The 16735-nt window shown below is 43.4% G+C and overlaps 1 protein-coding gene across 1 annotated transcript in view; it reads left to right on the top strand.

Annotated features, from left to right (window-relative positions):
- MUC19 (mucin 19, oligomeric) overlaps positions 1-16735 on the top strand; it is a 763086-nt gene that overhangs the window by 385470 nt on the left and 360881 nt on the right. Inside the window, exons 33-35 of the mRNA XM_077264813.1 lie at positions 5073-5198; positions 5693-5837; positions 8894-8925. Coding sequence (XP_077120928.1) covers positions 5073-5198; positions 5693-5837; positions 8894-8925 — 303 coding nt within the window. The remainder of the gene's footprint in view (positions 1-5072; positions 5199-5692; positions 5838-8893; positions 8926-16735) is intronic.

Here is a 16735-nt window from a genome sequence, read left to right as displayed (position 1 = left end):
ATTTTGATAGGGTTTTTGTTGACCATATAAGTTACCTTTCTTTATTCTGCTATCAGTAAGCGGGCCTCTCTGTGCTAAACCTGGTTCATTTCTGTGTTTGTCATTTCTTCTTACCTCACCGTCATTATTTGTGGGGGGCTTCTATCCAGCTTTGGGGTCCCCTTCTCTGGAGGCAAGAAAGGTCTTTGTTTTCCTCTACTAGGGGTAGCTAGATTCTCCGGCTGGCGCGTGTCATCTAGAATCAACGTAGGAATGATCCCCGGCTACTTCTAGTGTTGGCGTTAGGAGTAGATATATGGTCAACCCAGTTACCACTGCCCTATGAGCTGGATTTTTGTATTCTGCAGACTTCCACGTTCCTCTGAGACCCTCGCCATTGGGGTCATAACACCCAGCCGAGCGATCACACGAGCATCGGCTTCCAGGCGGTAGGCTATCTGCCGGGCCTCGGCTGCAGCCACACACTCTTCGGACGACGGCCATGGGGGTCGGCCCATCGGTAGCTCCGCAAGGGTCAGTTCCCGCAACGATGGCGTGTCCGGGGCTGTGTCGGCTTGTGCATCCTCTCGCTGAGTCGGGTCATTCCCACGCGGTGCTCCTGGCGTCGCCATCTTCGCTTCCTCTCCAGTGTCCTCTTCCCGCGGTCTCTTTCGTGGGTGGCCCCTTCTCCATGGTCTCCACCCTCCAACGAGGATGAGAAGGCGGACCTCGGCTGTTGACGGACACGTCCTCAGGACGCAGAAATATTTAGACTGGGCGGCCATTGTCGTTCGCGCTCTTCAGCTTGTTTACGCCCACTCCACGCCCCTCTTCTTCTCCTGCGCTCTCCTCAGCGCTGTAATGGCGGCGGATTTTGGTGGCAAGTGGCACAGCACAGTCTTTGCAATAAGTCACAGTCCAAGTATAATAAATCACAGTTCCAAGGCACACATGACCTGATTCTTCAGGCTTAAGTAGATCCTGTTCGTGACGCCAAAATTGCAGCGCCCCCACTGCCGCAGGGCCAAGGGGTACCCGGTACTGGGCCTCTGAGTCTCTGCTCTGGGGTTGTCACGGTGGCTAGACCCGGTCCGTGACCCTGCTGAGGGGCGCCCAATGAAAGGTGTGGATGGTGGTGGTAGTGCGGTGCAGTAAATAATGAGGACACCAGGTTGCAGTCTCTTTACCTCTTTACTGAAGGCTTCAGGGTCCTCAATCCGGAATACGGTTAACTGGGCTGCGCAAGCCTGGTCAGTCCGATGGCACCTCCAGAGTTCCCTTTGCAGGTGGAAATCTGTGCCTACCTGCTAGCGCTTGTGTGTTGTAGTCCTTCCCTGCTGACCACCACGGGATAGTCCTCACAACTGTTGTGTCTGTTTCTCGTGTTCCCTCACAACTCTATTCTGATGTTCTTCCACGTCCCCCAGATCTTATGGATAGGACGCACCCGTATGACGGGGAGGCTCGGAGCTCTTCCGGGACTCTAGCGTCGCCCCACTCCTGTTGTTACCCCCCTGTGTATTCCTAGGTCAATTGAGTGAGACAGCCCGCCTATAACTGACTGTCCTGCCGTAGGTTTGAAGTTTGGCTTGGAGCTCTATACTTCCTCGGCGTTCCGGCCAACGGTTATGCGCCTCAGTAAGATGTTGCCTCGTCTTACAGCACGACTCCTACTGGTATTCTCCTTGTTGCGTTGATCTCGTTTCTCACTCAGCACAATATACCTCGCTTCTTATCCTTTCTTGGGGTACCGCCGCTATATCGTGCAGGCGCGGTCCCGTAGCGTTCTCTCTGGTTGCTAGGCCTCTGTCAGGATCCCACCCCTGACAAGGACCCCTCTGAATCTTCCCCTACAACACCCTCTGCCACAAGGTGTTGCCTGGTTCCAACCCAGTCAGCTTTCTCTCTAACTTCCTGCCTAACCCCCAGTTTTACCAGACTGTGAGGAGTGGCCTAATGAATAGTACCCTTAGCTCCCCCTGGAGGCCAGACTGTGAAATGTATTGGTGTCTGTGATACCTGGTCAGATGAACTCCTTCAGTGCCATCAGATGTACCATAGCCCCCCTTAGCGGCGGAGCCACAGTACTGCAACGACCAGGACTCTGGGGCGCTGCATAGTTATAAGGGGTTTCTGCTGTTTTGGCATATCAGAGGCTCTGCAAGTGCGACATGTTGCCCACAATCTACAGTAGTGCTCAAAAGTTTACATACCCTGGCAGAACTTTTGCTTTCTTGGCCTTATTTCAGAGAATATGATTGATAACACCAAAACTTTTTCTCCACTCGTGGTTAGTGGTTGGGTGAAGCCATTTATTGTCAAACTACTGTGTTTTCTCTTTTTAAATCATAATGAGAACCCAAAACATCCATTGATTGTTAGAGAAGGAAAGCAGTGCACTTCTCTGAATAGTGTGCCCGTAAGGCAGTGATTTGTGCTGCTCAAAGAAAGTTGATTGTGAACATATTAATAAACTAACAAACTCCCTGAATGTAAGGCTTATGCCTGTTATTGAAAAGAAGGGTGGCTATTAGTGTTGAGCATTCCGATACTGCAAGTATCGGGTATCGGCCGATACTTGCTGTATCGGAATTCCGATACCGAGATCCGATATTTTTGTGATATCGGGTATCGGTATCGAAACAACATTAATGTAAAAATGTGTAAAAGAGAGCATTAAAATAAAAAATATTGCTATACTCACCTCTCCGACGCAGCCTGCACCTTACCGAGGGAAGCGGCAGCGTTCTTTGTTTAAAATTCGCGCTTTTCTTTCCTTTACGTGAGTCCCGGCTTGTGATTGGTTGCGTGCCGCCCATGTGACCGGGACGCAACCAATCACAGCAAGCCGTGACGTAATTTCAGGTCCTTCAGGATCTTAAAATTACGTTCCGGCGTTGTGATTGGTTGCGTCGCAGTCACATGGGCGACGCAACCAATCACAGCAAGCCGTGACGTAATTTCAGGTCCTTAAGGATTTTAAAGTTACGTCCCGGCTTTGTGATTGGTTGCATCGCAGTCACATGGGAGACGCAACCAATCACAAGCCGTGACGTCACGGGAGGCTGGACACGCGCGCTTTTTAAAAAGCGCGCGTGTCCAGCCTCCCGTGACGTCACGGCTTGTGATTGGTTAATGGCGGCCATGTTGCCGGGACGCGGACCAATCACAGCAAGCCGTGACGTAATTTCGTCACGGCTTGCTGTGATTGGTCCGCGTCCCGGCAACATGGCCGCCCTGACCAATCACAAGCCGGGACTTCACGTAACCAAGTAAAAGCGCGAATTTTAAACAAACAACGCTGCCGGTTCCCTCGCTGAGGTCCAGGCTGCGTCGGACAGGTGAGTATAGCGATATTTTTTATTTTAATTCTTTCTTTTACACATTTATATGGATCCCAGGGCCTGAAGGAGAGTTTCCTCTCCTTCAGACCCTGGGAACCATCAGGAATACCGTCCGATACTTGAGTCCCATTGACTTGTATTGGTATCGGGTATCGGTATCGGATTGGATCCGATACTTTGCCGGTATCGGCCGATACTTTCCGATACCGATACTTTCAAGTATCGGACGGTATCGCTCAACACTAGTGGCTATATTGGTAGCTGATATCTTTTTTCAAAATTTCAGGAATGTATTTTTGTACATTTTGAGTTGTGTGGTTATTATTCTCACTTCAATAGATTATGAAATGCAATTGAGATGGGAAAATTCACATTTTTCATTTAGTTGCATATTTAATTCTGTACACTTATCATTGCCCAATAATTATGCACACATAGATATCCTTCTTAGAAATTCAAAACCTCACTTTTACTTTATTAAATGATAAGGTTTCATGTTTATTAACCTTTTGGCTTCACTATCAGCACTGTGTTTGTTAAATAATAAAACAAGTCATCAAAAATACAAATTGCCTAATAATTCTGCACAAAGTGTAGCTCTTAGGCCGGGGACACACTTACCGTATGAAAAATCAGTCTGAGTCTCCCTGCTGAGAGTCGCACAAGTGTTCTCCATATGGTCATCCGTGTGTAATGGGTTTGCAATGCGATGATGCGATTTTCTCGCACCTATGTATCCGTATGACATCTGTATAGCTTTATATTTCTCACTGCTTTTCCCAATTGAATTTAATGGCTCAATGGGCTGAAATTAGGAAAATGTGTGCGCATTTCTCACAAGTCACAATGTTGGTCCGTGTGGTGTCCGAGTTTTTTCGCACCCATAGACTTACATTGACGAGTCTCGGATGACATACGTGTACAATCGCAGTATGCAGCGATTTTACACGCATGCTGAATACGCCTGAGAAAAATAACGGTGGTGAGAGCTGCCCCATAGATTAACACTGGTCCTAGTGCAATGTGATGTTTTCTCGCATAGCACTCGTCCGTATCATACGCTAGTGTGACCCCAACCTTAGGCTAAGGCTACACAGCAAAATTTCAAGCAACACTGAAATCGGAGTGAGATATTTCACTGTTGGATGTAATATACAACATACAGCATTTGTTTTAAAATCTGTTGGATTATCTGTTGCTGATAGTAAGTCATATGCGAGACACTTGCCATAGACTTCAATACATGTTACGTGACATGGTGACTTGTGTGAGAATTGTCCACAACTTCGCTTTTTTATTTTTAGAAAAATCAGATCTGTAAAATATTTGCATTATAGCAATTCACAGACAAGTTACACAAATATTTTTGGTTACACAAACTGTGGGAGAACAGCTCTTGTGTGACACTTGCCGCCCTGTAGCCCTAGACTTACTCTTAGTTGACCAACCAGTTGATAAAATCCATTCTACCTTTTCTTATAGTTCCTGTTAACAGCTCTGAGGAGGACTAACATCATGGCAAATGCATTATGATAAGTCAATGGTTTTGTGGCATTGAATATTTTTCCTACTTCAGCGGGTTAACCATATAGAAATACTTAAAAAATATGTTATAAGAAATGTTTGTAATGCATTTAAATTTTTGCACCCTATTCTAAAATCTGAGAAGGTTGTGTTGCTTGATTATTTTTCAAAATTCCATTTACTTGATCTAAGAGGTATTTTTCCCTGAATTTTATGTCCTTGTAGCAATGTGCTGTGATTATTACAATGCCAAAAGAGAGAACATTTGGCATTATGAACCATGTGGAGCAACCTATGTGAAAACATGTAGCAATCAAGAAATTTTTGATAAGTTTGCACCATTCTTAGAAGGTATGACTATTCATAGCATGATTATTTTAAGTACATTTAATAAACACAGATGTTAGCGATAAAAACCAATATGGACCTGTCAATTACATTAGCAGTTAATAAAAGAAAGTAGATATTTAGAATAAATATATAATGACCAGATTGTTACAGGTTTGGCTTATAACGCTGAATATGTTCATAATTTTTTTGATAGTTTGTTTATAATTGTATGTTTAGTTAAATTAATATGTAGCTACTCATCAGTGAATTACACTGATCATGATACAGTATGGTGAATGGTATAATTTCAGTTTAACATTTTGAGTGAAAATTATTTTTTTGTATGTGTTTTTTTATATGCTCACAAAACAAATATGGTAGGTTTATCATTGGGGGGAAAATAGCCCTATCAAATAATATTAAATGTTTTCATGTAGGTTTTCTTTCTTAAGTAAGATTGTAACTAATGCTGTGAATAAGAAACAATGATACTTGATATATTGCCTCTATTTTAGGTTGCTACCCAACCTGTCCCCCTGGAGCTCCTTACCTGGATCAAAATGTTATGCAATGTGTTCCACTTTCAAAATGCAGTTGTTTACATAATGGCCAAGTAATTGCAGCAAATTCAATGATTTATGATCATTGCGACAAACAATGGTAATCAATTTAATTAGCTGTGGTGACATTTTTACAATTTTGGAACATGTATTGAAATAAACAGTAATGCCAATTCCTGAATTATAGTTGTGCTCAAAAGTTTGCATCCCCTGGCAGAATTTTTGCTTTCTTGGCATTTTTTCAGAGAATATGAATGATAGCACCAAACCTTTTTTCCACTCATGATTAGTGGTTGGGTTAAGCCATTTTGTTGTCAAACTACTGTGTTTTCTCTTTTTAAATCATGACAACCCAAAACATCCAAATGACCCTGATCAAAAGTTTACATACACCATTTCTTAATACTATGCATTGCCCCCTCTAACATCAATGACAGCTTGAAGTCTTTTGTGGTAGTTGTGGATGAGGTTCTTTATTTTCTCAGATGGTAAAGCTGCCCACTTCTCTTGGCAAAAAACATCCAGTTCCTGTAAATTCCTGGGCTGTCTAGCATGAACTGGGCACTTGAAATCTCTCTAGAGTGGCTCAATGATATTGAGGTCAGGAGACCGAGATGACCACTCCAGAACCTTCATTTTGTTCTGCCAAATGACAGGTCAACTTGGCCTTCTGTTTTGGATCGTTGTCATGTTGAAACGTCCAAGTACATCCCATGCGCAGCTTCTGGGCTCATGATTGCAAATTTGCCTCCAGTATTTGCTGATAACATGCTGCATTCATCTTTCCTTCAACTTTGACCAAGTTTCCTGTGCCTTTGTAGCTCATACATCCCCAAAAGATCAGCGATCCACCTCTGTGCTTTACAGTAGGAATGGTGTTTCTTTCATCATAGGCCTTGTTGACTTCTCTCTAAATGTAACATTTATGGTTGTGGCCAAAAAGTTAAATTTTGGTCTCATCACTCCACATTACCTTATTCCAGAAGTTTTGAGGCTTGTCTCTGTGATGTTTTGCACTTTGTAGGCAATATACTTTGTGGCATTTGCGCAGTAATCACTTTCTTATGGCGAATGGACCATGCAGCCCATTTTTTTTCAAGTGCCTCCTTATTGTGTTTTTTGAAACAGCCACACCACTAGTTTTCAGAGAGTCCTGTATTTCAGCTGATGCTATTTCTGGGTTTTTCTTTGCATCCTAAACAATTTTCCTGGCAGTTGTGGATGAAATTTTTGTTGGTCTACCTGACCGTGGTTTTGTTTTTACAGAGCTCCTGTTTTTCCATTTGTTAATCACAGTCTGAACACTGCTAACTGGCATTATCAATTCCTTGGACAGTTTTTTTATCCCTTTCCTGTTTTATACAGTTCAACTACCTTTTCCCGTAGATCCATTGACAGATCTTTTCCTTTCCCCATGACTCACAATCCAGAAACATCAGTGGCTGCATGAAAGATGCAAGAGTCTGTCTAGATCCCAGAAACTCACTCAGCTTTTATGCACACACACTGATTACAAGCAAACAGGTCACAGGTGAGGATATTATCTTTAGTAGCCATTCAAATCCATTTGTGTCAACTTCTGTGCATGCTATCAGGTCAAAATCACCAGGGTATGTGAACTTTTGATCAGGGTCTGGTAGATGTTTTGGGTTGTTATTATGATTTAAAAAGAGAAAGCACAGTAGATTGACAGTAAATGGCTTCACCCAATCACTAACCATGAGTGGAGAAAAAGTTTTGGTGTTATCATTCATATTCTCCGAAAAAGGCCAAGAAAGCTAAAATTCTGCCAGGGTATGTAAACTTTTGAGCACAACTGTATATGGATATAAAATATGCTGAATCAAAAACCAAGTGTTCTGATAGGATGGCATTGACTGTCATGTTTCAGCAATTTTTTTTAGCAATGTTTTTCATTATATACAGTATAGTAATATTTAGTGTTTTAGGAGCCCAAAGAAGTAAAAAAAGAGGTAAATATAGCCTTCTTTTAGTGCTCATACGTGAAAGTCAAACATCAGTTGAGCTTATGATAATGGAAGTATATTAATAAGTTGAATGTTTTTCCATTTCTAACTCCTTCTCGACATAGGTTGTACTTGTACATTTTATGTCAGCTGCCTGTGTGTATATTGTACTTAACAAACTGAGCCTACACCATACCTGGCAGATGCTGACTGCCAGTTTCGGTAACAGCGTGACTGCTGAAGGCACCTAAGGATGCTGGCTGGGCTTCATAGAAGACAGTGATTTTAGCTATATACTGCAATATTATAATAATGCAGTACATAAAACAAGTGATGAGAGGATAACAGGTTCAAGTTCACTAAGGGCACTAAGAAATAATATAAACAAAAGTTTTAAAAAATAAAAAGCAAATATTAAAAACAGGAATTCTATTACAATTTTTTCCCCTTTCAAAAATAAAGAAATGAAAAAACTTATTTGGTTTTGCTACACAACAAAAAATAAAAAGAGTTTTTCATTTTTTTCGGGCACCCCTAACGCTACAAAAAAATGCAATAAAATGTGATCAAAATGTCATTTGTACCTTACAATGGTACCAATAAAAAACAATAGTCCTGTTGATAGTAAACTGAAAAAGTTACAGGTCTCAGAAAATATCAACACAAAACTATTTTTTTATTTGCAAATTTCTTATTTTATTTTCACAACTTAAATAATATTTGTTTTTAAAGTTTGGCATTGCTGTAATCATACTGATTACAGCAGGTCATGTTTACTGCACAATGAAAGCTGCTAAAGCAAAACCTCTAAAACTATCGCAAAATACAATGTGCGCATGTGTGGTAGTGGATCACCTTTTCACTGCATTTGGAATTTTTTTCTTAAGTTACTGTGCATGACATGGTAAAACAAATGGCATCATTCAAATCTGTAGCTCATACTACAAAAAACACATTCTATAATAGCTATGTTGACAGAAAAAATGAAGGTTCTTGAAAGAGAAATGGAGTAAAAAATGAATGCTCAAAAACAGAAAATCACCCTGTCAGGAAGGTGTTAAACATATCTAGCTGGATAAATCCATGTAACTATATTTTGGGCTTATAGGTAAACGTTTGGAAATGCCACATAATGTTATCTTGAAATCTTGAAAAAATTTTTTGAAGTACACTATTCCCTTCTTTTCAGCTACTGTATTAATGGAAATGTAATTTGCCAAGGTGAGCATTATTTTATGTAGTATAAGCTATAGCACTATCCATTGTAGGAGATAGAGTAAAATTGATTTGTTCAGTATGTTCCAATTGCTGTTTTTAATTTACTGATTATCAATAGATAATACTAATTTTCACCCACACCCCCCAAAAAAATAAACTATTGTGACCTTGCTAAATGTCGTTTGTATGAGACAACATTCACACTTGTGTCTTTTGTGTCTGTATTTTTGTGTCTATATTTAATTAAGGACTGCATAGTGGTCTACATTATTTTTGTATCAATTAACCAAACTGTATTTTTTTGTACTTTTTTGACTATGAAAAAAAGCATGTCTCTAAAAACAAATGTAAAGGGAACAGGTCACCACACATAATGCTATTTACCTGTAGATAATGGGCTAATGTTACTAACATTAGAAATATGAAGTGCAGCTTCTGGGAGTAAGTGGACTTTATTCGTCCTGGGAGCCATCAGCTTTCAGTCATACAGGCGAGCTGGTGCGGCTACATTCACTGCTTATAGTGCTGTGAGACATAATTATAGCCATGGCAATATGCCCGTATGACTGAAAGCCGGCACCTCCTGGGAGGAACAAAGTTAGTTTTCTCCAGTGAGTCGCAATTTCATCATGGAATTCTACAGGTTAATAGCCTATAAGCTTTCCTATAAGCTACTCACTAGTACATATTAGACAACAGCAAAAACATGTATTAGTTATGAAAGCTCTAGCATGAAAAAAATGTAAATTAATCTTTTAGAACATGGTATGTTATAACATGGTATGCTATATGGGTGCGAGTCTCGGCTCGCTCGCACCCATATAAGCCTATGGGTGCGACTGAGACAACGCACATCACTTAGATATCATCCGAGTGATGTGTGATATACAGTTAGGTCCATATATATTTGGACAGAGACATCATTTTTCGAATTTTGGTTATAGACATTAGCACAATGAATTTTAAACAAAATAATTCAGGTGAAGTTGAAGTTCAGACTTTCAGCTTTCATTTGAGGGTATCCACATTAAAATTGGATGAAGGGTTTAGGAGTTTCAGCTCCTTAACATGTGCCACCCTGTTTTTAAAGGGACCAAAAGTAATTGGACAGATTCAATGATTTTAAATAAAATGTTCATTTTTAGTACTTGGTTGCAAACCCTTTGTTGGCAATGACTGCCTGAAGTCTTGAACTCGTGGACATCACCAGACGCTGTGTTTCCTCCTTTTTGATGCTCTGCCAGGCCTTCACTGCGGTGGTTTTCAGTTGCTGTTTGTTTGTGGGCCTTTCTGTCTGAAGTTTAGTCTTTAACAAGTGAAATACATTCTCAATTGGGTTGAGATCAGGTGGCTGACTTGGCCATTCAAGAATATTCCACTTCTTTGCTTTAATAAACTCCTGGGTTGCTTTGGCTTTATGTTTTGGGTTATTGTCCATCTGTAGTATGAAACGACGACCAATCAGTTTGGCTGCATTTGGCTGGATCTGAGCACTGTTGTGATTCGGTTCGTGGGCTCCCCCGGTGGTCTCTTGTGGTACTGGTGTCCTGCAAGCTTTGCCTTCTCAGTTCACCTGTTCCTATCAGGATGTGGGAGTATCCTATTTAACCTTGCTCCTCAGTCATTCTAATGCTGGCCATCAATGTATCCAGAGTGATTCTGTTGCATGTTCCTGCTCCCAGTTTTCTGCTCAGCTAAGTTGGACACTTTAGTCCTTAAGTCTATTTTTGTATGTTTTGTCCAGTTTGCACTTATGTGAATCTCTGCAGCTGGAAGCTCTTGTTGGGCTGAAATTACCACTCCGGTGTCATGAGTTGTCACATGAGTTAAGGTAATTTCAGGATGGTGTTTTGAAGGGTTTTGCAGCTGACCGCGAAGTCCTCTGTTGTATCTTTCTGCTATTTAGTTAGCGGGCCTCTCTGTGCTAAATCTGCTTTCATACTACGTGTGTCTTTTCATCTGCTCTCACCGTTATTATATGTGGGGGGCTGCTATCTCCTGTGGGGACATTCTCTGGAGGCAAGCCAGGACTGTGTTTTCTTCTACCAGGGGTAGTTAGTTCTCCGGCTGGCGCGCGGCATCTAGAGACAACGCAGGAATGCCCCCTGGCTACTTCTAGTGTGGTGTGTAGGTTTAGCATCGCGGTCAGCTCTAGTTTCCATCACCCGAGAGCTTGTCCGTTTATTCTATGCTTCTGATGTTTCCTTGCCATTGGAAACCATAACAGAGCACACAGTATGGCTCTGAATACCTCAGAATTCATTCGGCTGCTTCTGTCCTGTGTCACATCATCAATAAACACTAGTGACCCAGTGCCACTGGCAGCCATGCATGCCCAAGCCATCACACTGCCTCCGCCGTGTTTTACAGATGATGTGGTATGCTTTGGATCATGAGCTGTACCAAGCCTTCGCCATACTTTTCTATTTCCATCATTCTGGTAGAGGTTGATCTTGGTTTCATCTGTCCAAAAAATGTTTTTCCAGAACTGTGCTGGCTTTTTTAGATGTTTTTTAGCAAAGTCTAGTCTAGCCTCTTTATTCTTGATGCTTATGAGTGGCTTGCACCGTGCAGTGAACCCTCTGTATTTACTTTCATGCAGTCTTCTCTTTATGGTAGATTTGGATATTCATACGCCGACCTCCTGGAGAGAGTTGTTCACTTGGTTGGCTGTTGTGAAGGGGTTTCTCTTGACCATGGAGATTATTCTGCGATCACCCACCACTGTTGTCTTCCGTGGGTGCCCAGGTCTTTTTGCATTGATGAGTTCACCAGTGCTTTCTTTCTTTCTCAGGAAAGATTATTCTCCTAATATTGTAGCAATTTCTCGGATGGGTTTTTTCTGTTTTCGCAGCTTAAGGATGGCTTGTTTTACCTGCATGGAGAGCTCCTTTGACCGCATGTTTACTTCACAGCAAAACCTTCCAAATGCAAGCACTACACCTCAAATCAACTCCAGGCCTTTTATCTGCTTAATTGAGAATGACATAATGAAGGGATTTCCCACACCTGTCCATGAAATAGCCTTGGAGTCAATTGTCCAATTACTTTTGGTCCCTTTAACCCCTTTCTGACATCGGACGTACTATCCCGTCGAGGTGGGGTGGGCCCCCATGACCACGGACGGGATAGTACGTCCAGCGCGATCGGCGGCGCTCACGGGGGGAGCGCGGCCGATCGCGGCCGGGTGTCAGCTGCCTATCGCAGCTGACATCCGGCACTATGTGCCAGGAGCGGTCACGGACCGCCCCCGGCACATTAACCCCCGGCACACCGCGATCAAACATGATCGCGATGTGCCGGCGGTGCAGGGAAGCATCGCGCAGGGAGGGGGCTCCCTGAGGGCTTCCCTGAGCCCCCAGCAGCAACGCGATGTGATCGCGTTGCTGCGAGGGTCTTACCTCCCTCCCTGCCTGCTCCAGACCCGGATCCAAGATGGCCGCGGATCCAGGTCCTGCAGGGAGGGAGGTGGCTTCACAGAAGCCTGCTCAGAGCAGGCACTGTGAAGCAGCCTGCACTTCTCGCAGATCGGTGATCTGTCAGAGTGCTATGCAAACTGGCAGATCACCGATCTGTATTGTCCCCCCCTGGGGCAAAGTAAAAAAGTAAAAAAAAAAAATTTCCAAATGTGTAAAAAAAAATAAAAAAAAATATTCCAAAATAATGAAAAAAAATATATATATATTATTCCCATAAATACATTTCTTTATCTAAATAATAAAAAAAACAATAAAAGTACACATATTTAGTATCGCCGCGTCCGTAACGACCCGTGTCTTGATCTCAATGGCAAGAGAACATAGCATAAGTATATATAGGAACTAGCTCTTGGAAGATGGGAACTGAGCTGACCATGAACTAAACCTAACGCACAACTAGCAGTGGCCGGGTAGCATGCCTACGTTGATTCTAGATGCCCAGCCCAGCCGGAGGACTAAATAAAGCTAGCAGAGGAAAATATTAGTCCTAGCTCACCTCTAGAGAAATACCCCGAAAGGAGACAGAGGCCCCCCACATGTATTGGCGGTGAGTTGAGATGAAATAACAAACGTAGTATGAAAATAGGTTTAGCAAATTTGAGGTCCACTTACTACATAGCAGAAGACAGAAAGGACACTTTCATGGCCAGCTGAAAACCCTATCAAAAACACCATCCAGAAATTACTTTAAAACTCTGGCATTAACTCATAACACCAGAGTGGCAATTCCCGTTCACAAGAGCTTTCCAGACACAGTAACGAAACTACAGCTGTGAACTGGAACAAAATGCAAAAACAAACATGGACAAGAGTCCAACTTATCTAGTAGTTGTCTAGGAGCAGGAACAAGCACAGAGAGGCTTCTGATAACATTGTTGACCGGCAAGCAACTAACAGAGCAGCAAGGTTATATAGCGACTCCCACATCTTGATGGGAACAGGTGAACAGAGAAGATGAAGACACCAGTTCAATTCCACCAGTAGCCACCGGGGGAGCCCAGAATCCAAATTCACAACAGTACCCCCCCCCTCAAGGAGGGGGCACCGAACCCTCACCAGAACCACCAGGGCGATCAGGATGGGCCCTATGAAAGGCACGAACCAGATCGGAGGCATGAACATCAGATGCATTCACCCAAGAATTATCCTCCTGGCCGTATCCCTTCCACTTGACCAGATACTGGAGTCTCCGTCTGGAAACACGAGAGTCCAAAATTTTCTCCACAACGTACTCCAACTCACCCTCAACCAACACCGGAGCAGGAGGCTCAACGGAAGGCACAACCGGTACCTCATACCTGCGCAATAATGACCGATGAAAAACGTTATGAATAGAAAAAGATGCAGGGAGGTCCAAACGGAAGGAAACAGGGTTAAGAATCTCCAATATCTTATACGGGCCGATAAACCGAGGCTTAAACTTAGGAGAAGAGACCCTCATAGGGACAAAACGAGAAGACAACCACACCAAATCCCCAACAGAAAGCCGAGGACCAACACGACGGTGGCGGTTGGCAAAAAGCTGAGTCTTCTCCTGGGACAACCTCAAATTGTCCACCACCTGCCCCCAGATCTGATGCAATCTCTCCACCACAGCATCCACTCCAGGACAATCCGAAGATTCCACCTGACCAGAGGAAAATCGAGGATGAAACCCCGAATTACAGAAAAACGGGGACACCAAAGTGGCAGAGCTGGCCCGATTATTGAGAGCGAACTCCGCCAATGGCAAAAAAGCAACCCAATCATCCTGGTCAGCAGACACAAAACACCTCAGATATGTCTCCAGGGTCTGATTAATCCGCTCGGTCTGGCCATTCGTCTGAGGATGGAAAGCGGACGAAAAAGATAAATCTATGCCCATCCTAGCACAGAATGCCCGCCAAAATCTAGACACGAATTGGGTCCCTCTGTCAGAAACGATATTCTCAGGAATACCATGCAAACGAACAACATTTTGAAAAAACAGAGGAACCAACTCGGAAGAAGAAGGTAACTTGGGCAGAGGAACCAAATGGACCATCTTAGAAAAACGGTCACACACCACCCAGATGACAGACATCTTCTGAGAAACAGGCAGATCTGAAATAAAATCCATCGAGATGTGCGTCCAAGGCCTCTTAGGAATAGGCAAGGGCAACAATAATCCACTAGCCCGAGAACAACAAGGCTTGGCCCGAGCACAAACGTCACAAGACTGCACAAAGCCTCGCACATCTCGTGACAGGGAAGGCCACCAGAAGGACCTTGCCACCAAATCCCTGGTACCAAAAATGCCAGGATGACCTGCCAACGCAGAAGAATGAACCTCAGAGATGACTCTACTGGTCCAATCATCAGGAACAAACAGTTTATCAGGTGGGCAACGATCAGGTCTCTCCGCCTGAAACTCCTGCAAGGCCCGCCGCAGGTCTGGAGAAACGGCTGACAATACCACTCCATCCTTAAGGATACCTGTGGGCTCAGAGTTACCAGGCGAGTCAGGCTCAAAACTCCTAGAAAGGGCATCCGCCTTAACATTCTTAGAACCCGGTAGGTATGACACCACAAAATTAAACCGAGAGAAAAATAATGACCAGCGCGCCTGTCTAGGATTCAGGCGCCTGGCGGTCTCAAGATAAATCAAATTTTTGTGGTCAGTCAATACCACCACCTGATGTCTGGCCCCCTCAAGCCAATGGCGCCACTCCTCAAAAGCCCACTTCATGGCCAAAAGCTCCCGATTCCCAACATCATAATTCCGCTCAGCGGGCGAAAATTTACGGGAAAAGAAGGCACAAGGCCTCATCACGGAGCAGTCAGAACTTTTCTGCGACAACACTGCCCCAGCTCCGATCTCAGAAGCGTCGACCTCAACCTGAAAAGGTAGAGCAACATCAGGCTGACGCAACACAGGGGCAGAGGAAAAACGGCGCTTAAGCTCCCGAAAGGCCTCCACAGCATCAGGGGACCAATCAGCAACATCAGCACCCTTCTTAGTCAAATCGGTCAATGGCTTAGCAATATCCGAAAAACCAGCAATAAATCGACGATAAAAGTTAGCAAAGCCCAAAAATTTCTGAAGACTCTTAAGAGAAGAGGGCTGCGTCCAATCACAAATAGCTTGAACCTTGACAGGATCCATTTCAATGGAAGAGGGGGAAAAAATATATCCCAAAAAGGAAATCCTCTGTACCCCAAAAACACACTTAGAACCCTTCACACACAAAGAATTAGACCGCAAAACCTGAAAAACCCTCCTGACTTGCTGGACATGAGAGTCCCAGTCATCCGAAAAAATCAGAATATCATCCAGATACACAATCATAAATTTATCCAAATAATCGCGAAAAATATCATGCATAAAGGACTGGAAAACTGACGGAGCATTAGAAAGACCAAAAGGCATCACTAAATACTCAAAGTGGCCCTCGGGCGTATTAAATGCGGTTTTCCACTCATCCCCCTGCCTGATTCGCACCAAATTATACGCCCCACGAAGGTCAATCTTAGAGAACCACTTGGCCCCCTTTATGCGAGCAAACAAATCAGTCAGCAACGGCAATGGGTATTGATATTTAACAGTGATTTTATTCAAAAGCCGATAATCAATACATGGTCTCAAAGAGCCGTCTTTTTTTGACACAAAGAAAAAACCGGCTCCTAAGGGAGATGACGATGGACGAATATGTCCCTTTTCCAAGGACTCCTTTATATATTCTCGCATAGCAGCATGTTCAGGCACAGACAGATTAAATAAACGACCCTTTGGGTATTTACTACCCGGGATTAAATCTATGGCACAATCGCACTCTCGGTGCGGAGGTAACGAACCAAGCTTGGATTCTTCAAAGACGTCACGATAGTCAGACAGGAACTCAGGAATTTCAGAGGGAATGGATGATGAAATGGAAACCACAGGTACATCCCCATGAGCCCCCTTACATCCCCAGCTCAACACAGACATAGCTCTCCAGTCGAGGACTGGGTTGTGAGATTGCAGCCAAGGCAATCCTAGCACCAAATCATCATGTAGATTATACAGCACCAGAAAGCGAATAATCTCCTGGTGATCCGGATTAATACGCATAGTTACTTGTGTCCAGTATTGTGGTTTATTATTAGCCAATGGGGTGGAGTCAATCCCCTTCAGAGGAATAGGAGTCTCCAAAGGCTCTAAATCATACCCACAGCGTTTGGCAAAGGACCAATCCATAAGACTCAAAGCGGCGCCAGAGTCGACATAGGCGTCCGTGGTAATAGATGACAAAGAGCAAATCAGGGTCACAGATAGAATAAATTTAGACGGTAAGGTGCAAATGGAAACAGATTTACCAAGCTTTTTAGTGCGCTTA

The sequence above is a fragment of the Ranitomeya variabilis genome, chromosome 5, assembly GCF_051348905.1.
Source record: "Ranitomeya variabilis isolate aRanVar5 chromosome 5, aRanVar5.hap1, whole genome shotgun sequence".
NCBI lineage: Eukaryota > Metazoa > Chordata > Amphibia > Anura > Dendrobatidae > Ranitomeya > Ranitomeya variabilis.
The sequence above is the reverse complement of the archived record's forward strand: the minus strand, read 5'-3'. Positions and strand labels throughout refer to the sequence as shown.